The sequence below is a fragment of the Octodon degus genome, unplaced genomic scaffold, assembly GCF_000260255.1.
Source record: "Octodon degus isolate 3935 unplaced genomic scaffold, OctDeg1.0 scaffold00037, whole genome shotgun sequence".
NCBI classification, from domain to species: Eukaryota; Metazoa; Chordata; class Mammalia; order Rodentia; family Octodontidae; genus Octodon; species Octodon degus.
In genome coordinates this window covers 16603314-16616604 of record NW_004524613.1, presented here as the reverse complement: position 1 = coordinate 16616604, position 13291 = coordinate 16603314, and the positions used below count along the sequence as shown (strand labels likewise).

At 39.2% G+C, this 13291-nt stretch overlaps 1 protein-coding gene and 1 pseudogene across 1 annotated transcript; both read left to right on the top strand.

The window, feature by feature from the left end:
• The first annotated feature begins 980 nt into the window (after window positions 1-980).
• LOC105742126 lies at window positions 981-1898 on the top strand (annotated as a pseudogene).
• A 2321-nt stretch (window positions 1899-4219) lies between these two features.
• On the top strand, window positions 4220-7079 carry Slpi (secretory leukocyte peptidase inhibitor). Its single transcript, XM_012514672.2, has 4 exons — window positions 4220-4377; window positions 5068-5229; window positions 5884-6033; window positions 6883-7079. Exons 1-3 carry the CDS (start codon window positions 4293-4295, stop codon window positions 6030-6032), a joined length of 396 nt encoding a protein of 131 aa, XP_012370126.1. The 5' UTR covers window positions 4220-4292; the 3' UTR covers window position 6033; window positions 6883-7079.
• Window positions 7080-13291: the final 6212 nt, after the last annotated feature.

The window sequence follows — 13291 nt, the reverse complement described above, 5'->3', positions numbered from 1 at the left end:
AATGAATGGTTAAGTATATAGTGTTTACTAGAAAGCCATAGAGAGTTTATGAAATATATTCAGCAAATAAATCTGAGGTTATGATGGGGTTAGGAGAGGAAGTGTCTACTACCAAACAAGTTCTGATGATCAGCCTATGAATAAACCTGTTTTGGCAAAGCTCAGACTTGTGTAATGAACTCATTACATAACTTTGGGTTTGTAACTTTTCCTGAGGGATTCAGTCTCTTTAATTGTAAGCTGGGAAGTTGCTGTGTTTAATGCCAGCAAAACATTCTATGTAAAGGGCCAGACAGTGATTATTTTAGGCTTTGTAGTAATGATTTCAGGTTTATGTTGCTAGTCAACTCTGCCATTGTAGTCAGAAAATAGTCACATACAGTTAGTTCATAAATCAATATATGACTCTGTTTCAAGAAAATGTCACTTATAAAAATAGGAAGCCCTGCTGGGCATGATGATGCATGACTATAATCCCAGCACTGGGGAAGATCAGGCAGGAGGATTGCCACAAGTTTGAGGTCAGCCTACACTACAAAGTGTCTCAAAAACAAAAATAGGAAGCCTTTAGGAAAGCCCTTATTCTACTGAGCTATCTCCCTGGCCCCCCATTCTATGATTCAAAAGCTTAGAGTCACACTTGACTGTCCTCCTCTGTTATGCATGGAAGACATTGCTAATTGGTCCTAGGGCTCCTTTCCAATGAGAAAGAGTTGGCTTTTATCAGTTAATCAATCACAGATAGAAAACCAGCTGTAGCATTCCCCTTTTTACTCATTAAGAAATAAACATTTGGAAAACTCCAGATAGTCTCTTAGCAATAGGACTATAAGAAGAAACAGAGAGTGGTGAACTATGAGGCAGCCAAATTTCCCCTGGGTGGAAAACATGAGAACAAAAACCCTACCCTGGACTGGCCCTGCCTCTTCCTCTTGGTCCCATATTGAACTTGAGTTGGAAGAGGCAAGTCCAGTCTCAACATGGAGGGAAAATCGCCTCCCGGTCATCCCCAGCCCGACTCCGGCCATTGCGGTCGCTGCTGTGGGGAGGAGGGCCATGATCCGAAGGAGCCAGAGCAGTTGAGGAAGCTGTTTCTTGGTGGTCTGAGTTTTGAAACTACCGATGATAGTTTAAGAGAACATTTTGAAAAATGGGGCACACTCACAAATTGTGTGGTAATGAGAGATCCTCAAACAAAACGCTCCAGAGGCTTTGGTTTTGTGACTTACTCTTGTGTTGAGGAGGTGGATGCAGCAGTGTGCGCTGGACCACACAAAGTTGATGGGCATGTAGTGGAACCAAAGAGAGCTGTTTCTAGAGAGGATTCAGTAAAGCCTGGTGCCCAGCTAACAGGAAAGAAAATTTTTGTTGGTGGTATTAAAGAAGATACAGAAGAATGTAATTTGAGAGACTACTTTGAAAAATATGGCAAGATTGAAACCATAGAAGTTATGGAAGACAGGCAGAGTGGGAAAGAGAGGATTTGCTTCTGTAACTTTTGATGATCATGACACAGTTGATAAAATTGTTGTTCAGAAATACCACACTATTAATGGGCATAATTGTGAAGTGAAAAAGGCCCTTTCTAAACAAGAGATGCAGTCTGCTGGATCACAAAGAGGCCATGGAAGTGGATCTGGCAACTTTATGGGTCGTGGAGGAAACTTTGGAGGTGGTGGAGGGAGTTTTGGCCGTGGTGGAAACTTTAGTGGAAGAGGAGGTTATGAGGTGGAGGAGGTGGCAGCAGAGGTAGTTATGGAGGTGATGGTAGATGTAATGGATTTGGAGGTGATGGTGGAAACTATGGTGGTGGTCCTAGTTACAGTAGTAGAGGAGGGTATGGTGGTGGTGGACGAGGATATGGAAATCAAGGTGGTGGATATGGTGGTGGTGGATGAGGATATGATGGTTACAATGAAGGAGGAAATTTTGGTGGTGGTAACTATGGTGGTGGTGGGAACTATGATTTTGGAAATTACAGTGGACAGCAACAGTCAAATTATGGACCCATGAAGGGGGGGCAGTTTTGGTGGAAGAAGCTCTGGCAGTCCCTATGGTGGTGGTTATGGATCTGGTGGTGGAAGTGGTGGATAACATAGCAGAAGGTTTTTAAAAACAACAGAAAAGGGCTACAGTTCTTAGCAGGAGAGAGAGTGATGAGTTGTCAGGAAAGCTGCAGGTTACTTTGAGACAGTCATCCCAAATGCATTAGAGGAACTGGAAAAATCTGCCACAGAAGGAACGATGATCCATAGTCAGAAAAGTTACTGCAGCTTAAACAGGAAACCCTTCTGGTTCAGGACTGTCATAGCCACAGTTTGCAAAAAGTGCAGCTATTGATTCATGCAATGTGGTGTTAATTAGATGTACACTCCTGAGGTCTTTTATCTGTTGTAGCTTTGTCTTTTTCTTTCTTTTCATTACATCAGGTATAGTGCCCTGTAAATTATGGTAGTGGTACCAGGAATAAAAAATTAAGGAATTTTTAACTTAAAAAAAAAACAAAACCTACACTGATTGTGATATTGCCCATCTTTGGAAGACAGACGCTCTATTCTCTCTTACTTCCTTACTGGGAAGTCTACCTCTCAGTGAAGGTACTTGGCTCATTGCATTTATCTAATACATATTAATTGTCTCATTTTTCTTTTTCATCAGAATTTAAATCACTGAATTACTTTTGCACAGAGGAATTTGCTGCCAGCGACAGCCTGGAGAGTGCTTAACAAATAACTTGATGTGGAATCTTCATTACTTGTAATTTGTGGTTCTTTAATGGCTATTTGAATTTCTACAAATCTTTAGTTTGATAAGTGAATGCGAGTGTTTCCAATATCAAGAGGCCATGTGGTGGTGGAGTGAGAACTTGGATTTGGCAGTTGGCAAAGTTTCATTGAATTTCAGAGATAATGATCACCCTCAAGAATTAGAAGCAGTGTATGTAGCCCAGGGTTTAATATGTAGAATAGGTTTTTATTTCAAATTAAAACTGTGTACTGGTTATTATCTTTAATAGATTCATTGCATTTAAAAACGTCTTTCAAATGTGCTAATAAGAAAAGAATCAGGGAAGTAAACAATGCTGAACAGAATTTCAACATTTTGGTATTTTAGACATAAATAAAACTAGGATAGGTTTAATATGTAGCAGTGTAAGTTTTTGCTGTCACTTGAGATCTATAGGGAATTTCGGGAGGCAGAAAGCATTCTTTCAAAATCTCAGATTATTTCATACTTAATGTTGATTACAGTGACTGGCAATTGACTTTTAGCCCTTTATCTCAGACATTCATTTCAACTATCTTCAACAATAAGGGATCTGACCATTTTTTTCCAGGTCTTTTCATACCCTTAATATCATAACTTCTGAGAAGGGAATTCCAAAAAGATTTTCTGAGGGCAGGGTTCTTTCCTGATAATCTTCCTTTAAGATCATTAATAATTTAATTAATACATTATATATTTAATTAGTATATAATTTAACTTATATTATTACTAGTTTAAATGTAATATTAATTTCACCCTTGTGCATCTTTTATTTGTTTAGAGAATGGTTTCCTTTTTTTTTTTTTTTTGTATTTTATGGAAGGGTCTACAGGGTGTTCAGGGTCTCACTACTAGATCGGACTCATAGTGATCTGCCTGTTTACAGCCTCCCAAGAGCTGGGATTACAGGCATGTGCTACTACTCAGCATGCCCCGGGGGTGGGGCCGGCACAGCAGGCCTGGGGATCAAACCCCCACCCCTGTGCCTGCTTGCAGGCACTTTAATCTGCTGAGCTATTTGGCCAGCCCCAGTTTCCATATTTTGGCCATGGAACAGGCACTGGGGATATAACGGTGCAAATATCTCAGGAAAATAAACATCTGTGGTTTGAGTGGCATGTCATCTGCACTTCTGAGAAGGAACTTGCATTGAGCAATTGGTAGGGAGTTTCACAATCCCGAGGAGTCCGGTAATGTGAGAATTAGAATTGCACTGTACAGTCACAGCTGAGAGTCCACATCTCCAGTTTCAGCTCCTGGTCCCAGTGGCACATTTGCCACTGAATTCTTTCACACCTTCTTTACCTGAAAGGCTAGTTACTTTATAGAACTAACAGTCCTATCTGAAGCAGGAAAGGGACGAGACCACCATCTGTCTTGTTTTAGAACTTCTGGTCTCCAGCTAAGCTTCCTGCCTACGCAGTAGCAGCTGGGAGGAGTCAAAGCCTTCTCTTGGGGCCACACCCATTGGTAAGGACATAAATAGTGAGGTTTCACGTTGGTCATTAGAGCCACCTGCCTTCACCATGAAGTCCAAGAGCCTCTTCTTCGTCGTGGCATTTCTTGCCTTGGGAGCTCTGGAAGTACTGGCTGTGGAAGGTTCTGGGAAAAGTAAGTTGGAGTCTCCCTGGCCCAAGCTTGATTGGAGCCAACAGTGGTGAGGGCTCTTCTTGGGGTCTGTGCCTTTCTCTAGGCTCTGATCTCTCAGTTTAGTTTCTAGAAACCTCCCTGAGGGTGGCATATATGTTCATCTGGGCTCCAAGACCTCTGTAGGACTTCTGAGCATCAGGAAACGCTTCTTTTTTCATCTGCCAGGTCTCACTTCTCTCTCTCTCTCTCTCTCTCTCTCTCTCTCTCTCTCTCTCTCTCTCTCTCTCTCTCTCATCTGATGTATGACTTTCCAATTATTAATCTCTTCCTCTATCTCTGTCCTGTAGGCTTTATGCTTCTGACACTAGCTTTAGTTTCCAACATCTCATAGGATAGTTCCATTTATCTTAAGTTCTCTTAGTCTTTGTCAGTCCCAGGGCTCCTTTTTTGTCTTTGTGCAATTTACTTTTGCCCTAGAGGGAAAGACCTTGACTGTCAGCCCTCTATGTTGTTACCGGATCTGTTACTTCTCCTGTGTGTATGTCTGGTTCAACTAAACCTGTCACTCTTCTTAGCAGTCAGACACATATTTTCCTTTGGGCTTTTTGGACAGCCCCCAGGGGGAGGCTCTTTTCTCCTGGAAAGTGGTGCTTTGTCCAAGAGTCATGGTGGCTACTTAGCCCTCAACTCCCTTCTTGAAATTCTCCTCAGAAAGTCAGAAAGCTGGAGCCTGCCCTGCTAGAAAACATGTCCTGTGTGCTAGACTTGATAAGCCTGAATGCAACAGTGACTGGCAATGTCCAGGGAAGAAAAGATGTTGCCCTGATTTCTGTAGCACCAGCTGCCTGGATCCTATCAACATCTCAAAATCAGGTGAGCTGGTGGAAGACCTGGTTGGAAAGGAGTGAGCCTGACTAGCCAGCATCTGTGGGGATGGGACTGGATACCAGGCCTCTTCCTTTCCAAGGGCAATTGAACCTAATATGTCAGCCAGTCATGGAGCCATGTTGCCCAGGCAGGAAGTTAGTCACTTGGCTGAAGCCGCCTATGTCAGGAGGTGTGTCTCTCACGTAACTATCTGGGTATTCAAATAGCTAGGCACTTAGACACTACAATCCAGTCATCTCTAGAAAGCTGGTCCAAGTTCACATTTCTTTGTCTGTAAAATAGACATAATAAAGCTGAAACTTTTGTGAAATGCTGGATGCATGAAATATTATGTAGGTTATTTGTATGATATGCCTATGGTCAAAATCCAAAGGAACATTGATGTTTAAGAATAATGTAATGCAATGCTTTAAGACTTAGATTTTACAGTGAAAGTGAAGCTTGAGCTTAGCCTCCCAATACCATTGACTGGGATAGAGATGTTAGAGGGGAGACAGGTGTTATTTGAGGATGGTGCCTTAAGGAGGAGGTGATGGCGATGGGGCTTGGGAGATGATGCTTCCTGCTCAGGTTGGTGCAGAAGCAGTGAGATGACGTCTAAGATACAAGGCTTCTAACCCCAGGTTCTACTCTTTATAGCAAGGAAGAAGCCTGGGAAGTGCCCAGTAGTCAATGGTGAATGCCTGATGATTAATCCCCCCAATTTCTGTGAGAAGGATGGCCAATGTGAGGGTAAACTCAAGTGCTGCAAGACCATGTGTGGGAAAGCCTGTGTTACCCCTCAGTAAGGTAAGGAGAGGACTGGGACACATTGATCTTCCTGCCACTGATTTTCTCTGCATCAGCCCTCTGGACATCCAGATGCATCCACATCCACACACCAGCCCCCAAAAGTCAGGGAGGACCCCTCCCCAACTCCAAGTAGAGAATGCCCAAATCCCTTGAACTACAAAGGCACTGTTACCTAGGTCTCAGGCCATGGCTTCCCACTGGATCCCTTATGGTTTTGATGCTAGTCTATCTTTTCCATGTGAGGGCCCTGAGCAAATGACTTTCTGGGTTTCCATCTCTTTATCCATAAAATAGACGTAATGAAAGTGGCATTGTTTTGTACAAAGCTGTATGCGCAAAATATTTATTATTTGGATTATTTACATGATAGGCCTATGGTGAAAATCCAAGAGAACATTGGTGTTTAAGAATAATGTAGTTCTGGGGTTGGCCAAATAGCTCAGTGGATTAAAACATCTGCAAGCAGGCATAGGGGCCAGGGGTTTGATCCCCAGGCCTGCCTGTGTAGGCCCTGCCCTGTGCTGAGAAGGCAATAGAGACTGGGCGTGGTGGTGCACGCCTGTAATCCCAGCTCTTGGGAGGCTGTAAACGAGTCTGATCTAGGAGTGAGACACTGAACACCTTGTAGACTCTCCCCTCACAAAGAAAAAAATAAAGAATAATGTAGTCCAGCGCTTTGAGATTTTCTTTTTACAGTGAAAGTGAAACTTGAGCTTACTCCCCTAATTCCAAAACATTTTCCACTATCACACTACCTTTCTATCTTGGGGCACCTTTATGCGGAACAATGTGGAAATGATTAGGCTGGTTCTAATTCTGAAGGTCTTCTCTGATTTTCTCTTACAGCTTGATTCCTGTCATTTGTGCAAGACTCTGGATTTATGCTGTGTGTGTCCTGGGAATCCCCTTTCTGTTCCTAGGTTTGGAGCCTATGGCAAGGATTTGGTTCCAACACCACCTCCCCTCAGCAAACTCCTGGTGCATAGACATTCAGGAGATAAGGTTGATCCATGAGTAAATAAATGAGCTTATCTCTTGATGTACATTCTGCTTTTGTGATTAATTGAGGTGAGAGGCTTTGAAGGAAGGGTTGGATACAAAGCCTGTCTCCTATGACATGGAGTAGAAGGAAGAGGCTCGCTGACATGGGCAGCCTTGAATTTACATCATGACTCTGACAGTACTGGCTTTGTCATATTTGTCCAAGTGACTTCTAAATATGATTTCTTCATCTGCAAACTGGCAACAAAAGTCATTTTCTTTTCTTTTTGTATTTGGTACAGGGTCTCACTATGCAACTTGGGCTTATAGTGTTCCTCTTGTTTTCAGCCTCCCCAGCTCTAGCGTTACAAGTGTGTGACACCATGCCTGGATTCAGCCGCCAGCTCAGCACGTGCTGGGGGCAGGGCTGACATGGCATGTGGTGTTGATGTTCTAATCCTGGACCCTGCGCTTGCCTAAGCAGGCACTTAGTCCACTGAGCTATCTCACTGGCACTCAAAAGTCATTTTCTTATCATTTTTAGAGCATTAGAGGGATGCATTATGGCTATAGTAAATAGCAATGTTATTCTGACAGAACATATTTTCATTTATGGCCTGTGCTGACAGTGGAACAATTTTGAGTCTTTTGTGCCTTCTGGTTTTTTTTTAATTTTATTTTTTCCGTAATTTTATTGATAAACAAATAGCAATGAGACAGTTTCAAATCAAATTGGTAGGACAGTTTCAATAATTAACACATCGTGTGTGCCTTCTGTTTTTCAAGACACCATTTCTTTTATCTTAAAGTGTTTCCATTGTGGGTCATGTTGATGACATGTTTTGGCCAATACTGCCAAAGGCAACATTCTAGACTCCATGGAACAGAAATAACCAGAGCTGGACATGATCCTTGCTCCATCTTTGTGCTCTATAAACTCAAAGGGAGACAACTTGGTTAAATAATGATAAAAACAAATAAACACAAAATTCCTGACAAATCAAAATTGTATTTTAATTATTTTCTGAAGAAAGCCATTGAATTAGGAAAATATTCCTTACTACTTTCAATGAGTGCTCCAAGAGTAACCATTTGTATTAAATTATCCATTTCGGAGAAGAATAAAAAAGAGGGAGAACTATTTTATTTATTCTGTGGGTGGGTGGTTACCCCCCAAGCTGGTCCCCAGTTACCCTCACATTTGGTCTTCACACTTTGGTGTAATCCCCTCCCGTATCCACACTCTTTCTTTGTCCCTGTGACCAATAAAATATTGCAGGTGTGATAGTGTCTTTCTGACATTATGTAGTAAAAGACTGCAGCTTCCTTTTTAGGATCCTCCCCTCTCACTTTTTACTCTAGGGGACTTTAGTTGCACTGTTATGAGGACACTCGTGTCATTTGTGGAGTGACTCACAGCAACTAGTACAACGGCCAGCAGCCTATAAGGACTTGAGGCCCACCAGCAGACACGTCAGTGAGCTTAGAAGGAGATTTTTTTCAGATCCACTATAATCTGAAAGGACTGCAGTACCAGCAGACAGCTGACTTGACTTCATAAGAGACCCTCATCCAGATCCACCAAGCTAAGTGCTTCTGTATTCCTGACCCTCAAACTATGAGATAATAGCTATGGTTTTAGGATGACAAGTTTTGAGGCAATTTATTATGCAACAAATGACTATATTGAAAAATTTTATACCACAAATATGGGCAGTAGAAGAAAAGTTAAGTATGAACATATCTTCTTCTAAAGACACAGCTATGATGATTTTAAGTAAACTGTTAAAAATTAGAATTCATTACGATTTTAAGCCATTTATTAAAGTTCAACATGAAAGTATAAAAAGTAAAGCCATATTAATATGCTGAGCTGTAAAAGACTCAAGTCAACAACTTTTTTTTTTTTTTGGCGGTACTGGGGATTGAACTCATGACCTTGAACTTGCCAAGCAAGCACTTATTCTACTGAGCTATCTCCCCAGCACTAACAACTTCTTTTTTTATTTTTTATTTTTCTTTTTTGGCAAAATTGGGGATTGCACTCAGGTTCTTGTGCTTGTCAGGCAAGAGTTTATTCCACAGAGCCATCTCCCCAGCTGAGTCAACAACTTCTGTCATTGCCAGTCTTATGGAAAACCCACTACTAATGTGGACCCCTGAACTATATTGGAATATTTTGCTGAATTCACACACCTACAATATTTAAATGACAATGAAATACCTTTCTCTGACAAGACTAAACAAAAAGGGGGATACAAATGAACAAAATTTTGTATCTGTATGTTCAGAATAGCTAGGATACACAGCTGCATTCTCTTGGATCATTGAATAGAGAGATTTGTTCTAATAGTATTTGTGGACAGGATATCATGTCTGCATCTTGTACAATGAATAACCACTAAGACAACAATATGCAATGTATTAATTATTGAAACTGTGCTAGTAATCGATTTTGAAACTGTTTCATTGCTATTTGTTTCTCAATAAAATTATTTAAAAAATAAAAAGATTGGACAAATAAAAAATAAAGTTCAACGTGAATGTAAATTCTTTCTTACAATTAATAATAGAAATGAATCTACACAGTTGTAAGAAAAAAGCCTACATCAGGCTATAGTAAATTATATGTAGTGACATGTTGCCTCAAAACAAAACAAAACAGGGGCTGGAGAGATGGCTCAGTGGTCTAAAGCACCTACTTGGAACAAGCTTGGCAAAGCACAGGGACCGCGGTTCGATCCCCAGCACCACATGCCAGCCAGACCCGCCCCCTGGTGGGCTGAGCTGGCCACACACACACACACAATAAATAAATGTAATAAATAAAAATAAATAAATATTAACAAAAAAACAAAACAACAAGATCTTGAAGACACATTATTAAGTGAAAATGATTAAGCTTCAAAGCATCAATATGATATGCTCAAATTTATTCATTCATATATCTTTATCCACTGTAATTATATGAAGAAACTACAATGGTTTCTGTCAGTGGTGGCTTGACTATGAACCTTGTAAACCTTAAGGGCCTGGGGTGCAGCTAAGAAATAGGCTGCTTGCTTAGCATCTGTGAAGCCCTGGGTTTGACCCCCAGTACCACAAAAATAAAAAAAAATAAAAAAAAAAATGAAACCAATCCCCAGTACTAGGCAGAAAAAAGCTCTGCAGTGTCAGAGGACTACACATCTATCACCAAGCACTAGAAATAAATGCACCCCATAAAATGGGACAGAAATAAAAATTACCTGTTTCAATAAAAACAAGCTGCAACAACAAAAAAACTATATTACACTGAATTTTTAGAGGAATTGGAACTGAAGTCAGAAACAGTAAGGATCAAAGCTGTTTTCTAACAATGTATAAAATATCTAAAAAATGCATTGAGAGAAACAATAAGGTTATCCTTAGGACTGGCAATGTCAGAAATTGTTGACTTGAGCCTCTTGCAGCTCAGCATATTAATATGGCTTTACTTTTTATACCTCATTTTTATACTTTTCTGCTGGACCCACTACTATTATGGACTACTGGACTATATTGGATTATTTTACTGAATTCGCACACTTATAATATTTAAATGGCAATGGAATACCCATCTCGGACAGGACTAAACAAAAAAAGGGAATACAAATGAAGGACCATTTTGTATCTGTATATACAAAATAGGATAGATATACAGCTACTTTCTCTTAATTCAATGAGAAGAAAGATTTGTACTAATAGTGTTCGGACAGGATATCATGTCTGCATCTTGTACTATGAATAACCACTACGAAGACAACAATATGCAATATTTCAACTATTGAAACTGTCCTATTAATAGGTTTTGAAACTGTCTCATTGCTATTTGTTTCTCAATTAAATTAATGAAAAAGAAAGAAGCAACAAGGTAGGTAAGACTGGGAAGGCAGATATAAAAGTCACTATATGCAGTCATTTTACGTGACAATTTATGATATTCTACAACACTGATAAATAAGATTACTAAAACTTGCTGGGCATAAGGCCTATACAAAATTCTATAACATGTCTACATATTATCTTTTACCAATCAGAAATAACAGAAGTAGATATAAAAAAATCAGAGAACCAACCCCTACAAAACACCTTCCAAAAAGAATAAGACTTATGCCAGGTCTCCATGGATTATAAAAAAAAAATGTACTGAAGGGCTAAAATGAGACCTCAATAAATGGAAAAATAAGGTTTATGCTTGGAAAGACTCAAAGTAAAAATGACAATTCTTTTAAAGTCATTTATAAGTCTCATAAAATTGCAGGAAAAATCCTAGTCTGAGATACTAGAGTAATATACAGTCATAGGTCTCAGTAAGTCAAATTATTGTGTTTACAGCTCCATCCTGTGGTTTATTAGGCTAATTGTACTTGTCTCTGATAGTTAATCTTCACTGTCAGATAAATTTATAATGATAGCAAAAAATATAAAGAATGTATCATTATGGATAACAAAAGATAAGCAAGAAGGGCTGGCCAGATAGCTCAGCAGACTAAAGTGCCTGCTTAAGCAGAGCACAGGGGATGGGGTTCAATCGCTGGCATGCCATGCCACACTGAGGCAGTGATTGAGACTGGGTGTGGTGGTGCCCACCTGTAATCCCAGTGCTTGGGAGGTTAAAAACAGGAGAATCACTACAAGTACAATCTATGTAATGAGATCCTGTAGACATTGTACTAAATACATTTTTTAAAAAGATAAACCAGACGTTTGGAGAAAATTAAAGTTAGTTGTTCAAAAAGAACTTTAAAAAATCACATTACAGCTAATATATTAGTATAAATTTCAAAGAAGCCAATAATTTTTAACCAATAAATCTATTTAAAAGTATAGAGACTAGCAAGAATAATTATCCAAAGATGGTAATAGTAATTCATGTACTGTGGTGTTGGTACAGATATAAATCAATAGTTTAATGGAATAAAGCAGAATATCTAAAGGGAGATCTTTGCTTTTGTGGAGATTAGATGCATGAAATGGAATTTTCTCAGCTCAAATTTTATTTATTTTTAAACGTTTTTATTTATACATGTTTTTAGTTACATAATAATTACATTTCCACATTACAATTGTGGAAAATTGGTACATATACATAACACATCTTTTTTTTTTTTTTTTTTTTTTAAGATCCAACCAAAAGAGAGAACTAAAGTTCAATATTCCTAATGCACATAGATGCAATATCCTCAATAAGATAGTAGCAAAGACAATGCAGAAAGCTATTGAGAAGAATATTTATTATGATCATGTGTGATTCATGGCAAGAATGAAGAGATGTTTTAACATAAGAAAATCAGTTGTGGGCTAGTAGGTAGCTCAGTAGTGTAAGCACTTGCCTTTTACATAACACATCTTAAGGAGAGGAATCTTCACAGTTGGGCAGGGAAATGCTTAAACTTGTAATGAAATCAATTTGCTTGTGCCCTGTTCAAACTGACAATGTTTGTTGAGTTCAGTAGTAATCTCTTATAGTTATTAGATTTTTATTCTTTCAGGCAGTGTTTAAATTTTTTTGAACTAACCAGTTATAATGTATTTATTTATTTATTTATTATGTATTTGGTACAGGGACTCACTGTACAACTTGGACTCATAGTGATCTTCCTGTTTTCAGCCTTCTCAGTGCTGGGATTACTGGTGTGTGCCACCTTGCCTGGTCTCCGTGGCTGGCTCAGTGTGCCCAAGGGTGGAGCTGGCACAGCATGTGGTGCCAGGGATCAAACCCCTGTCCCTGTGCTTGCCTAAGTAGATGCTTCATCCACCGAACTATCCTGCTGGCCCAATGTACACATTTATGGAGTACAATGTGATTTTTGCTTGGTTGAGTTTATTAAATAAATACACTACATTTGAACCTAAGTCTGTCTTTTTTTTTTTTAAATTGTTCACACAGGGACTTAGTAAAAATTTATTTTATAGAAAACTATCTGCAAAACTAAAATGAAAATAACATGCATACCACACATATATTACTTCTGTATTGTTAGGAATCAATTTAATTTGTACAGGTGATCATGAAATACTAGGCGGTTTGATTTTCTTAAATCTGGTACCAGACCATGACATCAAGTGGTTTTTTTTAATATTAATTTTATTGAGAAAGAAATAGCAATGAGACAGTTTCAAAGCGAGACAGTTTCTGAGCTTCATATTAATCCTTAACGACCCCTCTCTTACAATGTGACATTTCTTCTTCTTCTTCTTCTTCTTCTTCTTCTTCTTCTTCTTCTTCTTCTTCTTCTTCTTCTTCTTCTTC

Bases quoted from the DNA above. Each gene is read 5' to 3' on its own strand.
- Slpi (XM_012514672.2), top strand. From the start codon at position 4,293: ATGAAGTCCAAGAGCCTCTTCTTCGTCGTGGCATTTCTTGCCTTGGGA. The intron at 4,378-5,067 runs GTAAGTTGGAGT...AATTCTCCTCAG, and splicing joins TGTGGAAGGTTCTGGGAAAA to AAAGTCAGAAAGCTGGAGCC. The intron at 5,230-5,883 runs GTGAGCTGGTGG...TACTCTTTATAG, and splicing joins TATCAACATCTCAAAATCAG to CAAGGAAGAAGCCTGGGAAG.